The sequence below is a fragment of the Microtus pennsylvanicus genome, chromosome 6, assembly GCF_037038515.1.
Source record: "Microtus pennsylvanicus isolate mMicPen1 chromosome 6, mMicPen1.hap1, whole genome shotgun sequence".
NCBI lineage: Eukaryota > Metazoa > Chordata > Mammalia > Rodentia > Cricetidae > Microtus > Microtus pennsylvanicus.
This window is the reverse complement of record NC_134584.1, coordinates 111739324-111754606: the sequence shown is the minus strand read 5'-3', so window position 1 is coordinate 111754606 and position 15283 is coordinate 111739324. Positions and strand designations below refer to the sequence as shown.

The following is a 15283-nucleotide window of genomic DNA, read 5'->3' as shown; positions in this document are numbered from 1 at the left end:
GACCTGAGAGTTTGATTTCGGTCCCGTTCAGTTTTTAAACTTCAGGAGGGATTCCTGAGTCTTGATCGACTGACTCTGGTCACACCCACTTGGCCCTGTTTGCTTAGGGTTTCCACTTGTTGGGAGCCTAGCCCTTCAGATCATCTTTCTTTGAGATGCTCCCGGATCGGCTAATCTTCGAGAACAAAAAAAAATTTAAGACGTGTAGATGCTTTGCTGGGATCATAACATGACTTACAACCCACACTGTTGTCAGCGACCTGGGCCAGCGTTACCTCAGCAACGCCTTGACTGCTTAAGTCTCGGACAGTTGAAAAGTGTACCGACACTGCTCTAGACATTCTGTCTGAGGCTTAAATTACGCAGCTTCTTTTACCATGTGACTTCTTATCTTGACCAGCTGTGACTAGGTGGGGTGACACAGAAGTTTCCGTGGTGTTCCTTAGAACTGTGTGACCCAGATCATATTTTTTTTTTTTTTGAGGTTAAAATACCCATCATAAGGTTGTTTATCCCCCAGGCTGAGGCATGAAGTTGCTTGCCTCTAAGTTCCAGGCTAGCCTGGGCTACACTGTTAAGTCCTAAACAAGCAAACGGGCCACCCTCTTTCTCTTTACATTTACTAAACTTTGCAGAAGGGAAATGAGCTTTATGAATGCGATGAAGGAGTAGGGCTTCAAATGGGACGCTGACAGGAGCCAGAACCACAGGTCACTAAGGGAAAGAAAGTACTTTGCATTGGTACATTAAGAGTTGACGGCTTTGGGGTATATAACAAACATTCAAAAGTTAATTTTTGTAGCAGTCTTGAGAAGTCATTTACTCTTAACAGAGAACAAACAGCTAAGAGAGTTTGACTTAAAAAAAAACTAGGTATGTGCGTGCGCGTGTGCGTGTTCCTGGCTGTGTATGTATGTCGTATGTAGGGTGTGGGTGCCCATAGAGGGCAGAAGAGAGCATTGGGTTCCTTGAAGCTAGAGATACAGGTGGTTGTGAGCCTCTGGAGTTTCATGCTGGCTCTCTGTGAGTTTGAGGCCAGCCTGGTCTACAGAGTGAGTTCCAGGACAACTAGGGCTGGTACACAGAGTACACAGAGAAACCCTTCCTCGAAAAACCAAAAAAAAAAAAAAAAGAAGAGGAAGAGGAAGAAGAAGAAGAAGAAGAAGAAGAAGAAGAAGAAGAAGAAGAAGAAGAAGAGAGAATAAAAGGCCCTAAGTGAATGCTGTAGCTGCTGAGCCATCCCGGCTTGTTATGCTTTCCTTCCTTGTTTACTCATCTTCCTGCTAGACTAAATAATTCAAGGGCAGCAATCCTATTTTATGTGGCTCCCTTGGCTACTAGCTTCTTGCCTGGTATGTTGTGAGTACTCGGTCCGTGTTAGAGGAATAAGGGGGTTTCTAAAGGTCGCACTGCTGTATGTGGTGAAGAAGGGGTTGGACTTAAGTTTTCTGTCTCTTTGGTCAGCGAAGCTAGCTCTGGTCTGTGTTCTTGGTCTATGGGAAAACAAGGAGCCCGAGGGAGGGAAAGGCTTGGGTTGGCTTGTCAATCGCTTTCACTTTGTTTTTTGTTGTCGAGCTTCGCAGCCATAGCCTGCCTTTTTGTAATTTTTTCTTTTTAGACAGAATCTCTTAAGTTTCCCTGGGTGGCCTCAACCTCCTGTAGCTCAGGCAAGCCTTGAACTTGTGCTTCTCCTGCCCCCGCAGGCTTGCACCACCAGGTAATCTTTACTAAATGATAGCTTTCCCATCTGCAAAAATCTTATACCAGAATCTCATTTATTCTTATTTATTTATTTATTTAAGACAAAGTTTCATTAGGTAGCCTTGGTGGCCTAGCACTCACAAAGATCCACCTGCTTCTGCCTCCCAAGTGCTGGAATTAAAGTTGTGTTAAATTAAAATTAAATTAAAATTAAAACTATGCTCAGCCTTTCTTTTGTTTGTTCTTTCTTTTTTTTTTTTTTTTGACTGTGTCTTTTGGCTTTTTGATACAAGGTAAGTTGTAGCCCAGGCTGGCCGCAGACTGGCTATGTTGCTAAGGAAGCTAAAGCTATGATTGGTTGAGTCTCTTGTCTCTACCTTCCAAGTGCTGGAGTTGCCGGCATTCATTTACCATTGTGTGTGGCCCAACATCTCATTCAAGCCATGATCTGTGGAGGATGCATTGCTCTCCTTCTGTGGATGAAGAAGCTGAGGCTTCCTGAAGTCCTTACTTTAGATTCCAGACTAGTAAATGAATGACGGAGTTGGCTCTCTCCTTCCACCTTGTGGGTCCTGGGAATCCGGCTCCAGCTGTCAGGCTTGGTGGCAAACACCTTTACCTGCTGAGCCGTCTTTTTCACGTAGGTTTTTTTATTCCTAGATCTATTAGGTTTTATTCATAAAAGCAATAAAAGGTTTCATTTAAAAATAGTTTTTAAATATAAAAAGTGTGCTGTTAGGGTGGGTATAAGTGGCATATACCTGTAATCCAAGCAGTTGGGAGGCAGAAGCGAGAGGATTGCTCACTGCTACTTTCTTACAGGCATCGTGCTGGAGTTTGGCCATTCGGCACGGAGGCCGCTGGCCATGTAGGACTGTTGAACCCTGGTATAGCCTGTGAATGTCAGATCCATCAGATTTTGAAGATTCAATATGAAAGCTGAAATGTTGCCTTGCCCCCATCCCTCTGAGCCATTGTTTCTCTGTGTAGCTCTTGCTGATCTGGAACTCACTCTGTAGACCAGGCTGGCCTCAGATCCACCTACTTCTGCGTCCTGAGTGCTAGGTTTAAAGGGGTGTGCCACCATTGCTCTGCTTACACTGATGTTTTTATATTCTAGTAAAATCATATAAATGCAATCTATAAATACATGCTACAAATGGTAATATTTTATATTTATTATGTTAAATACAATATAATTAAGTTTCAGTGGGGAACAGTGACTCATACCTATAATCTTAGCACTTTTTTGGGGGGTTGGGAGGCAGGTCTCACATTTGCTCAGTGCTTAGGCTAGCCTCAAACTGACACCCCCTTTTGAAGCCTGAGCTTCTTGGGTGCCAGGATTATAGGTGTGCTGGTTCCTGAATAAAGATTCCAAAGAGGAGAAGCCATGGGTCACGTGATTGACTGAGGGTAAAGCAGTGCAGGAGAAGGGATAAGCACAATCAAATGCCTGGAAGGAGAAACACTTTTGGAAGGTTTAGGGATCAGCCAGGAACACGGTATGGCTGGAGAAGGGTAAGTGAGTCAGGGGTGGAGAGAATGAATTCACAAGGGTGTTGGTTGTGGGAGGAAATAATTGGGAAGGCCAGGGAAGGCCTTGCAGGCCTTTGTGTGGATGTTGGTTTTCACGGGATGAGTGAGGCATTTGAGCGAGGAGTGGATTCAGTCCATCCTGCCTTTTGGCAGACCCACTGGAATTATTGTGTGGAGGAGAAAGGGAACCAGGGAAGAAGCAAAAAGATGGGTGAGGAGAGCATTGCCACACTTGGTAAAAAATGCACTGGGCTAGATTTTGAAGCTCAGCCAGTGGGATTTGTGGATGAGGTGACAGGGATGTAGAATGTGGGAGGGTGGGAGCAGGCGAAAGTGACTCCAGGTTTTGGGTATGAACAAGTAGAAATGGGGCTGCCATTAAATGGGGACAGGAGCTGGAGATGTGCCCAGCTGGTAGAGTATTCTCCTCATGTGCATAAAGCCTGGGGCATAAACACCTCCTACACATGTCTGTAATCCCAGTGTTCGTGAGGTAGAGACTGGGTTATCCTTTGGGATCAGCCTGGTCTACGTAGGACCCTGTCTCAAAAAAAAAAAAGGAGGGGGAGCCTATAGTGTAGCCAGGAGTTGGGTTCGGTTTTGTTCACATTCATTGTGCACAGCCTAGTGTAGACCCAAGGGAAGATGCTGGGGCAGTTAGAGGAGTCCCTGGTGTCAAGCAGGGACAGGAGGTCTGTAACCAGGGCTGGAGTTGAGAGTGGACAAGGTCACCCCGAGGGTAGTGTGAACACAGTGCTGCAGGGTTTGAACTTGTGGAGTAAATTTCAGTCCTCTGGAGGCCTGCTAAGTGCTGCTGCTGGTCAGCAGGAACTTGGTCTCTTCTTTTGTCATTTAAAGACCCTTTTTTGTTTTTGCTGCAGGATCTCACTAACTAGTCCTGATTGTCCCTGAACTCACTGTGACCAGGTTGGCCTTGAACTCAGAGATTTCTCTGCCTCTTCTAAGTGCTGAGATTAAAGGCCCTTTTAAAAACAATAGGCTTGAGGTTGGAGTGATATCTCAGCAGCTGAGAATACTGGGTGTTCTTCCAGAGGACCCTGGTTCCCTGGTTCAATGCCCAGCACCCACATGGTGACTCACTACTGTCTGTAATTCCAGTTTCAGGGCACCTGACACCTTCATGCATGCCAGACACCAATGCACATCAACAAAAATGAAACAAATACCAACAAGCTGATAGATTTTATTTTTTTTCAGTAGTTGAGAACTCTTCTGAGATCGGCTCAAGTGCTAACTTCAGGAATGTCTGGCTTTCTGTGTTGACAACCAAGGTTGGAAAAGAAAAAGGCAGGTGGAACGATAAATGGTTTTTCTCTAAAAATTTATTTATTTATTATATATACACTTTCCAGGAGACAGTGCCAGGTCTCATTACAGATGGTTGTGAGCTACCATGTGGTTGCTGGGAATTGAACTCAGGACCTCTGGAAGAGCAGCCGGTGCTCTGAACCTCCAAGCTATCTCTCCAGCCCTAATACATGGGTTTTTAAAGTTTAAAATACCAACTTTGCCAAACAAGTTGAACATAGTTCACACACACATACACACACACCCCACAGTCTGCCATCATGTAGATTAAGCATAAATGTAATCTCATACTGACTGGTGAGTGACCCTTGGATTTCAGTCTTGGTCTTGGGATCTGATGTTTTTCTCAGTAAGATAGTGTATTCATGAGCATCAACTCAAATTGTGATTAGAGTAGTGAGCTGTTAAAAAATGCATTTGTGAAAAAATGCATTTGTGTATTCATTGCGTGTACATGTGTGTTAAGGCACATGTGTGGAGGACACCATGAGATGGAATTCAGATTCTTAGTGCTGGCAGCAGACACCTTTTCCTGCTGAGCTATCTGAGTAGCCTGGCCCAAGAGAGCTTTTAGTACCTGCATCACTTAGGACTGTGATGGACTCTGGAATCTCTAAGATCTTGTTCCATTGGATTCCAACTGGAGTCTTTATTATTATTATTAAAAATTTCCACCTCCTCCCATGTCCCTCCCCTCCCCCTTCCCCTTCCCTCTCCAGTCCAAAGAGCAGTCAGGGTTCCCTGTCCTATGGGAAGTCCAAGGTCCTCCCCGCCCAACTGCAGTCTTTAGAAGGCTGCGAGCTCCCTGTTCTCATCAGTGCCCTCAGCTTAGAAGCAGTGACTTGCTGGTAACTGCTGGGCAACGTCTTCACTCAGGGCAGTTCTCTTCCTTTGGTCATTCATGCCTTATCTGTTGTGTTTTTGTTTATCCTGAGATCTGTTTTGCCATCTCTGTTATTATTAGCTGATCATTTTCCTTCCATAATTTTTTTTTTTTTTGGTCAGATCTATCGAAATCTTTTTCCATCTTTTTTTTTTTTTTGAGGCAGAGTTTCTCTGTGTACTCCCCTGGCTGTCCTGGAACTTGCTCTGTAGACCAAGCTGATCTTGAACCCAGAGATCTGCCTGCCTCTGCCTCCCTAGTGGTAGGATTCTAGGATTAAAGGTGTATGCCACCATGCCCAGGCTCCTGTTGCTTCCTAACTAGCTGGGTATTCCACTGCATGGCTGCTGACATCATCTATGATGGCATGGGAACAGCAGCCATCCACACTGCAGCCCGCAGTATCTCAATAGTTCCAAAACGTTCTCTAGCTAAAGATTGGTGCCGCATCTGTGGGCCAGTGTTGACAGTCACATCAGAAGTGATGCTTCCCTCCCTCCTCCTTTCCTCTCTCCCTCCTTGCCCCCCTCTCTTTCTCTCTCTCCCGTTGCAGCATGTAGCCAAGCATAACTAGAACTTTCTCCTGGAGTGACAGAGGACGGTACTGATGTCCCTTTCTGGCGTAGAGGACAGCACTGGCGTCCCTTTCTGGTATCTGCGTGCACACAAGTACATGTGCCTACACACACAAGTAAAAAAAACCCTAGCACAGCAAAAATGCCTGTCAAGACTCAGGAGGAGGAGAAGTTCAGAGATAGAATGCCATTTTATTTATTTACTTAGAAATTGGGTAAATCTGCCCAAACTAGTAAAGGAAAGAAGTTTTGACGTCTTCCCCACCTTTCACTGGCCCATTACTGTCTTCGGGGGTGAAGTTCTTGGCCTACCCAGCCCTCAGTGGTATTTAACCACCAGTCTCCCTCCTCCCTGCCTGCCTTGGGCTCATAGGTAGCTCCATTTTCCTGACTGTTTTTCTTTCTTCTCTTCTCCCTCCTCCTTTCCTCTCTCCTACTCTGTCTTTCCGATTGTATGTAAACACTTCCTCATTACTAGCTAGAAAAAGTTGTTAGTCATCCCTGTGTATCTGAATCAGAAGCTGAACTCATTCTGTGTGCAAGTTTTCCTGTCGTGTGCATTGGAACTATGAACCTGGCACAGTACTCAACTCCTGTTGATGGTGAGGCCCCGCGACAAGCCAATAGGTTCTAACTACTTGAGGACCAGTGTCTCTTATTTATGTATTCATTTTGCATAGAGTTTTGCAGTATAGCCCAGGCTAGCCTCAATCTCTGGCATCTGTCTCGGCCTCCTGTGTGGAAGGTTTACTGGTGTGAGTCAACACTTAGCACACTGATGTCCGTCTTCACTTCCTGGTTGTGGTTATTTTCCTTTATATGTACACTGGGCAGGTTTTACAGTCCGCATAGCTTACTTTGTAATGGGCAGGTGGGACCTGGCTAATTGGATATGAAACTACAGACAAAGCTCACATAATAACAGAGATCAGTGTTCATAAATGGTGGGCTGTAATTACAATGGCTGGTGAGAGAAGGTGATGGTGGATTTGGGGGCCCTTATTTCTCCTACATTCGCAGCTGCTTTCTGGACTTTCTTTAGCATTCATCCTTGATTTTGTTTTGGGGCTGTTAGTTGTAGCTCAAGATACTTAGTCTTTCTCTTCCTTAGCAAAGTCATGTGCGGGCTCCAAGTTTCATTGAGTTTGGAGCACAGCCCTAAGCTCAGGAGGACAAGCTGGTTCAAAAGCTCCCCTTCAGTTGCCTTAAGGAAGAGAGAGCCCCGGTAGACATCAAGATTTTAAAAAATAGTCTTTTGTTTATAAAGTCTATAAATAGTGGGCCTTAACCTCTTTTAAAGCACTGACCCGAGGGCCTGATTTATCGCAATTCAGTATACTGTCATTTCCCCTAAAAGTTGTTCACTTAGAGAAAAAGGTCAAACTTACAAAATGGTTCAGAGACCCAGGTACATATCATGAGAACACTGATTTTGGACTGGAGAGAGGGCTCAGAGGTTAAGAGCACTGGTTGCTTCTCCAGAGGACCCAGGTTCAGTTCCCAACACCTGCATGATGGTTTGCAATCTCCCATAACTCTAGTTCTAGGGAATCGGAACCCTGGCCTCCAAGGGCACCAGATATGCATTTGGTACACATATATACACACAGACAAAATACTCCTACACGTAACAGAAACATATAATATAATATATATATATTAAAAGACCGAATATTGCCCATACAGAAGTTTCTCAGTCTCCGTTCTCCAATTCCCCTGCTTCCTGCCTTTTGTCCTGCATAGAGGGAGCTTCTGTTTTGGCCTCAGTGGCTCCTTCCTTTCCATGCTGTCGTGTTTTCTTTCACCGTGTGTCCCCTGTGCCATGCTTATTCTGTGTAAGTTCACCTGTTCACCAAGGGCATTGTACTATACTCAGACTGCATTTCCTTCTCTTTCTGCTTCTCTTCCCTCCTCTCGCCCCATTTAAAAATTGTACATGTGAACTGGTGGTATAGCGTCACATTTTAGAAACATATCACACTTTTTTTTTTGGTTTTTCGAGACAGGGTTTCTCTGTGGCTTTGGAGCCTGTCCTGGAACTAGCTCTATAGACCAGGCTGGTCTTGAACTCACAGAGATCCGCCTGCCTCTGCCTCCCGAGTGCTGGGATTAAAGGCGTGCGCCACCATCGCCCGGCTCATATCACACTTTTAAAAGGCAGAAAATCCAAAGAAAGTTGTGGGGCCAGGCAGTGGTGGTGCACGCCTTTAATCCCAGAACTTGGGAGACAGAGGTAGGTGGATCTCTGTGAGTTCGAGACCAGCCTGGTCTACAAGAACGAGTTCCAGGACAGGCTCCAAAGCTACAGAGAAACCCTGTCTCGAAAAACAAAACAAAACAAAAAAGAAAGTTGTGGGGTCCTAGAAACTATCCTTTCAGAGTTGAGCGCACTCAGTTGTGTTTGGTGCTGTCTGCACAGCTGTGTGGAGGGGACCGAGAATCATTGTTGGAGGTGGCAGCAAGGTCTCCTGGGATCTTGAGCTCTAGACTACTATTCTACAAGGAACATTCTGGAGGTTTCTACCAGAGGCAGAATATCTATAAAGACCAGTCCAGGGTCACAGGTGTAATTTGAACAGAGGACTTTTCCTATCGTGAATACAGCTCTGGGCTGATGGTTTGTTTTAATTTTTGTAGCGTAGGCTAACCTCAACCTTGTGACCCTCCTGCCTCAGCCTCCGGAGTTCTGCTAGAATTATAGGTGTGTGCTACCCAGTGCAGCCCTTTCAATGTTTTGTTTTTAAGGCTGAGTCTTCCTGTGTAGCTCAAGCTGACCTTGAACTCAAAGAGGTCCTGCTGCTTTTCAGGTTCTAGGATTTTATTCGTGTACCTCACCTCTCAGCCTGTATGCTGCTTCTATACAACAGTTTCAGTATGGTCCTTAGATATCCAGAAGTCTCCGAGGCTCCCCATCGTCAAAACTAAAACAACACTGGTCCATCCCTCACCACCTCACTGTGATCACTCCTGCATTGAAGGTGCAGAAGCAAAGACCAATCAAGCCTTGGTGTTGCAGCCAAGTGTGCTGTTGTCCCCATGCTCCCCATCACCATACAGTCTTGCTAGGAAGGAACACAGAATCCTCGAGTGGGCCGACTGGGGTCACACTGTTAATCTCAGAACTGGGTGGCAGAGGCAGATGAATATTTGTTAGTCAGAGGCTAGCCTAGTCTACAGTGTAAGTTCTGGGATAGTCAGAGCTACATAGTGAGATTGTGTCTCAGAAAACAAAAATAAGCCAGGAAGTGGTAGTGCACACCTTTAATCCCAGCACTCAGAAAGCAGAAGCAGCTGGATCTCTGTGAGTTCGAGGCCAGCCTGGTCTACAGAGTGAGTTTCAGGATAGCCAAGGCTGTAGAGAGAAACCCTATCTCAAAAACCAAAACAAAACAAAAAATTTAAAAATTCACTATGTTTTTATACTTAAAAAGTTTGCATCTATGTGTATGTCTGTGTGTGTTTGTGCCACAGTAAGTGTTGGAAACCCTGAATTTGGAGTTAGAGGCAGTTGTGAGCTGCTTGATGTGGGTGTGGGGAACTGAATTCAGCTCCTTTAAAAGAGTAGTACATGCTCTTAACAACAGAGCCATCTCATCAGCTCCTATTTATTACTAATATTGTGTGTGTGTATGTGTGTGTGTGTGCATGCACATACATGCAAGCCACGAGTAATGTGGAGGTCGGTGGTCAGAGGACATCTTTGTGGAGCTGGTTCTCCCCTCCTACTGTGTGGGTCTCAGGGATTGAACTCAGATCTTCAGGCTTGTGTGGCAGGTGTTGCACCTGCTGAGCCATCTGGGCAGCCGCCTTTTTCTACTCGCTGCTGGAGTGTGCACCTGCTGCATGGTGAGCTGTAGCAGCTGCTGGAGACAAGCACTTGAGCAGTCCTTGAATGTGGAGCCAAAGTGTTGCTTCCTTCATGAAATAACCATTTTCCTTCAGAAGACAACCGAGAAACAAATTGAAGTTAGTAGATTTGAGAAATTGGCAGACATTTTGTTCAAACTGAATGAAGCAAACCTGACACTAAGAAAAACAACTGACAGAATTTGTTGCTAGTGACAAAATCATTCTTACAGAAAAATTACAATTTTGGGACACTGCCACAACGGGCTTGACAGCTTTCCGCCGTTTGGACGCCTATCTGATGAGATCACTGATGACATTCGCAAATGTGTGTGTTTTAATGCTGTATAATGAAATGTGCTAAGGGTTAGAATATCTGTACAGCTCAAAGAACCAATATTTTCCGAATGAAAAATGATGATGTTCCAAAAATCACTTTTGAGTAAGAGTTCTGTTTCAAATGAGCTTCTACTTCTAGCCTCCAGGCATGACAGGAACACCTGCTAGGTGGCATCGTGTATTTTTCATGGCTTTATTAGTCGATTGGGATCATTGGAGAAATGTTCAGTCAAATCTTCAGGCTCATCAGACCCATAAAAAGTTGGGTTAATAGTTTATTTATTTATACTTTTTGGAGACAACATCTCCTAGTTATCGTAGTTATAGCTGAGAATGACCTTGATCTGCTCCTCCTGCCCCCACCCTGCAAGTGCTGGGATCACAAGTTTTGCTGTCATACTAATTGCAGGCATGCATCATCATAGCTGTCCTGGGGTTGAGTTTTTTCTTTTTAATTTTTTAAAATTTATTTATTTTATGTGGATGAATATTTTATATTCTGCATACCATGTTCATGCATGGCGTCCTTGGAGGTGAGAAAAAGGCATCAGGTCCCTTAGACCTGGAGTTCCAAGTGGTTGTGAATACCATGTGGATGCTGAGAATTGAGCCCAGGTCCTCTGCAGGGTCCACAGTGTTCTTAACCACCAATGGACTCTCAGCCCATTGGGTTGTTATTTCGTCTCTTTCTCAGTTGTCTGACTCTGCCTCCTGCTTTTCTTGCAGTTCCATGGTGATGACATGGCATCTGCCAGTTCCAGCCGGGCAGGAGTGGCCCTGCCATTTGAGAAGTCCCAGCTCACCCTGAAAGGTGAGTGGAATTGCTTGAAGTAGTCGAGGCACCTGTGTCTGGAGAGCAGGTCTTCTGAAGCAGTGTGTTTCAGAAGCCTGTGTTCTCAAAAGCTCACCACATTATGACTAGAGTTCTTGGAAAAGAAGGCAAATCATGGGAAAGTGAGAAAAATGGAACTTTTGGCTAAAATGTTCGGAGATGGTTGATTCCTTTGTGTCCTAGGCTCCCATCTTTTCATTAATGCTCTATGTGGTCCCTTCGAGCCTCATGGCTTTAAATGCCTCCAGTAAAAGGTCACTCTCAGATTGCTCTCTGCAGCCCAGACCTTCCCTGGAACTCCCAACTCGTGTATCTAGTAGCCGACTGTCATCCACTGGTGACCACAGAAAAGCGCCCATGTCTGGAACCACACTCTGGACTTTTTATTCTCATAGCTGGCATTAACCTAGCAGTGAAACTGGCCTCTGGCACTCAGTATTCCTCCCAGCTCCCAGGCGTGCCGACCCCTAGCCGATGGCGCTCTGTTCTGGGCTGCGGTCTGCAGACCTGCCTCTCTGATTTCGCCCTTTGCCTTCTTTCGTTCAGGCTGTAGTTACAGCAGGCAGTAGTCTTGTTGCAGTAAGACACCAAGTCTCTGCATTTCAGTGTTCTCGTGTGTGTCCTGTTACCTTCTGCAGTCACATCCTGGGTCATCTGGCCTCCTAACTACACGGAACTCACATGGCAGGCCTCTACCTCTGGGCCTTTGCGCTTGCCATCTCTGAAATAGCTTGCTTCGGTCTTTACCCAGAAATCCCCATTCCCTGGTCTACGTATATAATAGCCACAACTGCTAACTTCCTCAAATGTGTTCATCCCCACTTTATTATTTCCTTTTCAAGGTTGTAATTGTTTAACACCAAATGCTTATATTAAAGATACTTGGAGGTTGAACCTAGGGCCTCAGATTTTGGCCACTTTGACTTGGGGAATGCAGCTCAGTTGGTAGGTTGGTAGAGTTTGCCTAGAATGCACGAAGCCCCGGGTTCAATCCTACTGAACAAATTGGGTGTTGTGGTGCATGCTCATATCCCAGAACTCCAAAGACAGGGCAGATTAGAAATCCCAAGTCATACTTAGCTACATAGTTTGGGATTCCGGATCTCATTCGTTTAGGTGGGGATACCACGCCAAACCAACAAAAAAAAACTAGGGAAAGAGCTGGGTGTTTGTGATGCACGTCTTTAATCTCAGCACTCAGGAGACAGAGGTAGGCAGATCTGAGTCTGAGCCCAGCCTGGTCTACGGAGTGAGTTCCAGGACACCAGGGCTACACAGTGAAACCCTGTCTCCATAAACAAACACAAACAAGACAATAAACAAAAAACAAACAATGAAAAAGAGCTAAAGGATAAAAAACAAAATCAAACAGCAGCAACAAAAAATCCTGTCCTTGTTGAGCTGCGAGAGTTGGCTTCGGAGAGTTGTTTCTAGCTTCAGCCCTGCCTTTTACTAACTCTGATTTTAGATAAATTAATTCACCTCCCTGAATCTTAGATGGCTCAACTATGAAGTAAAGAGTTTAAACCCTCTCCCTAAGATTTACTTTTTTTTTTATGACTGTTTGCCTGCATATATGTGTGTTTCCGTATGCATGTCTGGTACCCATGGAGACTGGAAGACAGCATCAGTTCCCTGGAACTGGAGTTACACATGGCTGTGAGCAGTTGTGAGGGTGCTAGGACTGGATTCAGGACCTTTGCCAGGGCAACAAGACATAACCACTGGACCATCTCTCCGGCTCCCCCTTTTACTTTTTGGTTTTTTTTTTTTTTTTTTTTTTTTTGAGACAGGGTTTCTCTGTGTAACAGCCCTAGCTGTCCTGGAACTAACTCTGTAGACCAGACTGGCCTCGAACTCACAGAAGCCTGCTTCTGCCTCCCGAGTGCTGGGATTTAAAAGTGTGTGCCACCACTACCTGGCTTCCAACCCCCTTTTTTGAGGCAGAGTTTCACTACGACTGGTCTGGTCTGGAACGGTGTAAATTAGTCTGGCCTGGAACTCATAGAAATCCACCCTTTGCCCCCTGAGTGCTGGGACTAAAGGTGTATGCCACCACGCCTGGCAGGAACTTGCTGATTTTAAAGAAACTGTCTAGGACTGATTAAAACTTGTCCCTATTTTTAAAGTTAAGATATGCAGCTCTCCTATCTCACCACCAGGTGGCCTCAGATAGCCTTGATGTACGTGTAAAGTGGTACATGTTCCACTTAAGTCTGTGACAACCCTTTATTCTCAGCCCCACCACTGTTGCTTGACTCTTAGCCCCCAAAACATTTTTTTGTTTTGTTTCTTATGTCCTCCCTGCTATTGCTTTTAGGTTTATAATAGTTACTGTTTCAAACAACCTGAGGGTGGCTCTGAGCTTTGTCAAGTTGTAGACCTTTGTAGAGCTTGTCACCTCCCTGAGGGGTCTGGGAAGGAGCTAAACTTACTTAGTAACAGGGCCCTCAGTGGAGATCAGTCTTGTCATGATGGGTGAGGCCCATCAGTTATCCTCTGATTTAGGTACAGGGTTGATGGCGTCTAGGTGTGCTTCTTCTGATCAGCTTGGAGTTCCGCTGGGAGACATGAATGCTGCAGGATATATGCCCCTGGGAAATAATAGTCGTTGGCTTTATGTTCTATGTGTTTTTACCAGTTTGTTGGTGACAAGTGACTGTCACAAGGACTCCTGTGTGCTAGGCTTGGTGGTATGCCTATAATCTCGGTACTCAGGAGACAGAGGCCATTTTCAGCTGCTTAGTAAGTTCGAGTCAGTCTGGGCTGCACAGCAAGATGCTACTTAAAACCAGGAAACAAATAAAAGAAAACCAAAATGAAAGAGGAAAGAGAGGACAGAAATGAAAGACAGAGAGACAGAGGGTAGGAGATTGAGAGATTGAGATTAATTCTCATGAAGGCTGGTAACTGAACAAGCAATATAGGTGACTGACCATCATGGAGTTTGTTCAGTCTTATTGCTATGGAAGAAAAGTGGCAGAGGGGAGATATGCAAAGCCCAGGAATGGCATACAGTTGGGGTGGAGTCAGGCTGTTGGGGGCACTTTCTGGCTCATAGTTCTTTATGTAACTGGAGAAGTGACACTGCCCTCCCCCCCCACACACACACTGTGGCCCAGACTGACCTAGAACTCACTCTGTAGCCCAGGGTGGACTTTTGAGCTCAACGTGATCCTCTTATTTTGGCCTCTCAAGTCAGTGGGATTATAGGCCTGAGTGACTTTGTCTGGCTTTTTTGTTTTGTTTTTTGAGAGTAGCCCTGCCTGGCCTGGAACGCTCCACGAAGACCAGGCCAGCTTTGAACTTATAACAATCCTGCTGCTTCTTCCAACAGCTGGGGTTGTAGGTTTGTCCCCATACCCAGCCTTAGTGGGCTCTCTTTCCAAACCTCTTTCCTCCTGGACACAGGTGATAGTCTATTCCTCACTTCCTGAGTTGGTTGTGAGGCTTCAGGTCGAGGATGTGTGCACTGCAGTGTCCTAGTCACTGTTGAACGTTAGTGATTGTCCTTTGGCTATTTCTAAAAAACCTGTGTGCTTTGCAAAGAGTGGGGAAATAGCACTCAGCTTTGCAGTGTGGTCAAAGGGCTGCTCAGGGCACCACAGAGAAGCCCCTGCAGCCGCTCTGAGGAGCTGCTCAGCAATGCCTGTGAGCAGCATTCCTGCTGACCGTCACCGAGCGAGGAGCTCACAGTCATCCAGCAGTGTAAAAACTTAACACAGCCGTGCAGTAGGTTGTGTGACATTTAAAAGTTGGTCTGGGGGTACTGGGATGTAGGCCAGCAGGCAAAGCACTTTGCTATCTCATGTGGTTTTAGGTTAGAAGTGAATTTTTTCCCTTTGCGTTTCCAATTGTTTATATAGCCATACTTTTTTTTCTTCTTTGTTTATGCCCTTTTTTTGTTTCTTATTTTAAAAATCGTGTGTGTGTGTGTGTGTGTGTGTGTGTGTGTGTGTGCGCGTGTGCGCGCGCGCGCATGTGTGTACAAGCATGTTGAGGTCAGAGGACAACCTTGGGTATCATTACTCAGGCACTGTCCACTCGGTTATTTGAGACAGAATCTCTTGCCAGAACCTGGAACTTGCCAATTAGGCCAGCCTGGCTGACAGTTGACCCCAGGGGACCCTGCCTGTCTGTGAGATCACAAACAGTATTGCCACACCACACCTGGCCTTTTACATGGGTACTGGGGATGGAAATAAGGTTCTCAGGCATTCACAGCAAACATTGTCCTGA

The 15283-nt window shown here is 45.5% G+C and overlaps 1 protein-coding gene across 2 annotated transcripts in view; it reads left to right on the top strand.

The window, feature by feature from the left end:
• Positions 1–15283, top strand: part of Wwp2 (WW domain containing E3 ubiquitin protein ligase 2) — a 117511-nt gene that overhangs the window by 539 nt on the left and 101689 nt on the right. The window contains exons 1-2 of one of the 2 annotated variants that reach the window (XM_075977390.1): positions 6610–6629; positions 10939–11023. In XM_075977390.1, coding sequence (XP_075833505.1) covers positions 6627–6629; positions 10939–11023 — 88 coding nt within the window. In that variant the 5' untranslated portion in view covers positions 6610–6626. Of the gene's footprint in view, positions 1–6609; positions 6630–10938; positions 11024–15283 lie in introns of those variants that run through there. The other variant, XM_075977391.1, reaches the window with a different exon arrangement.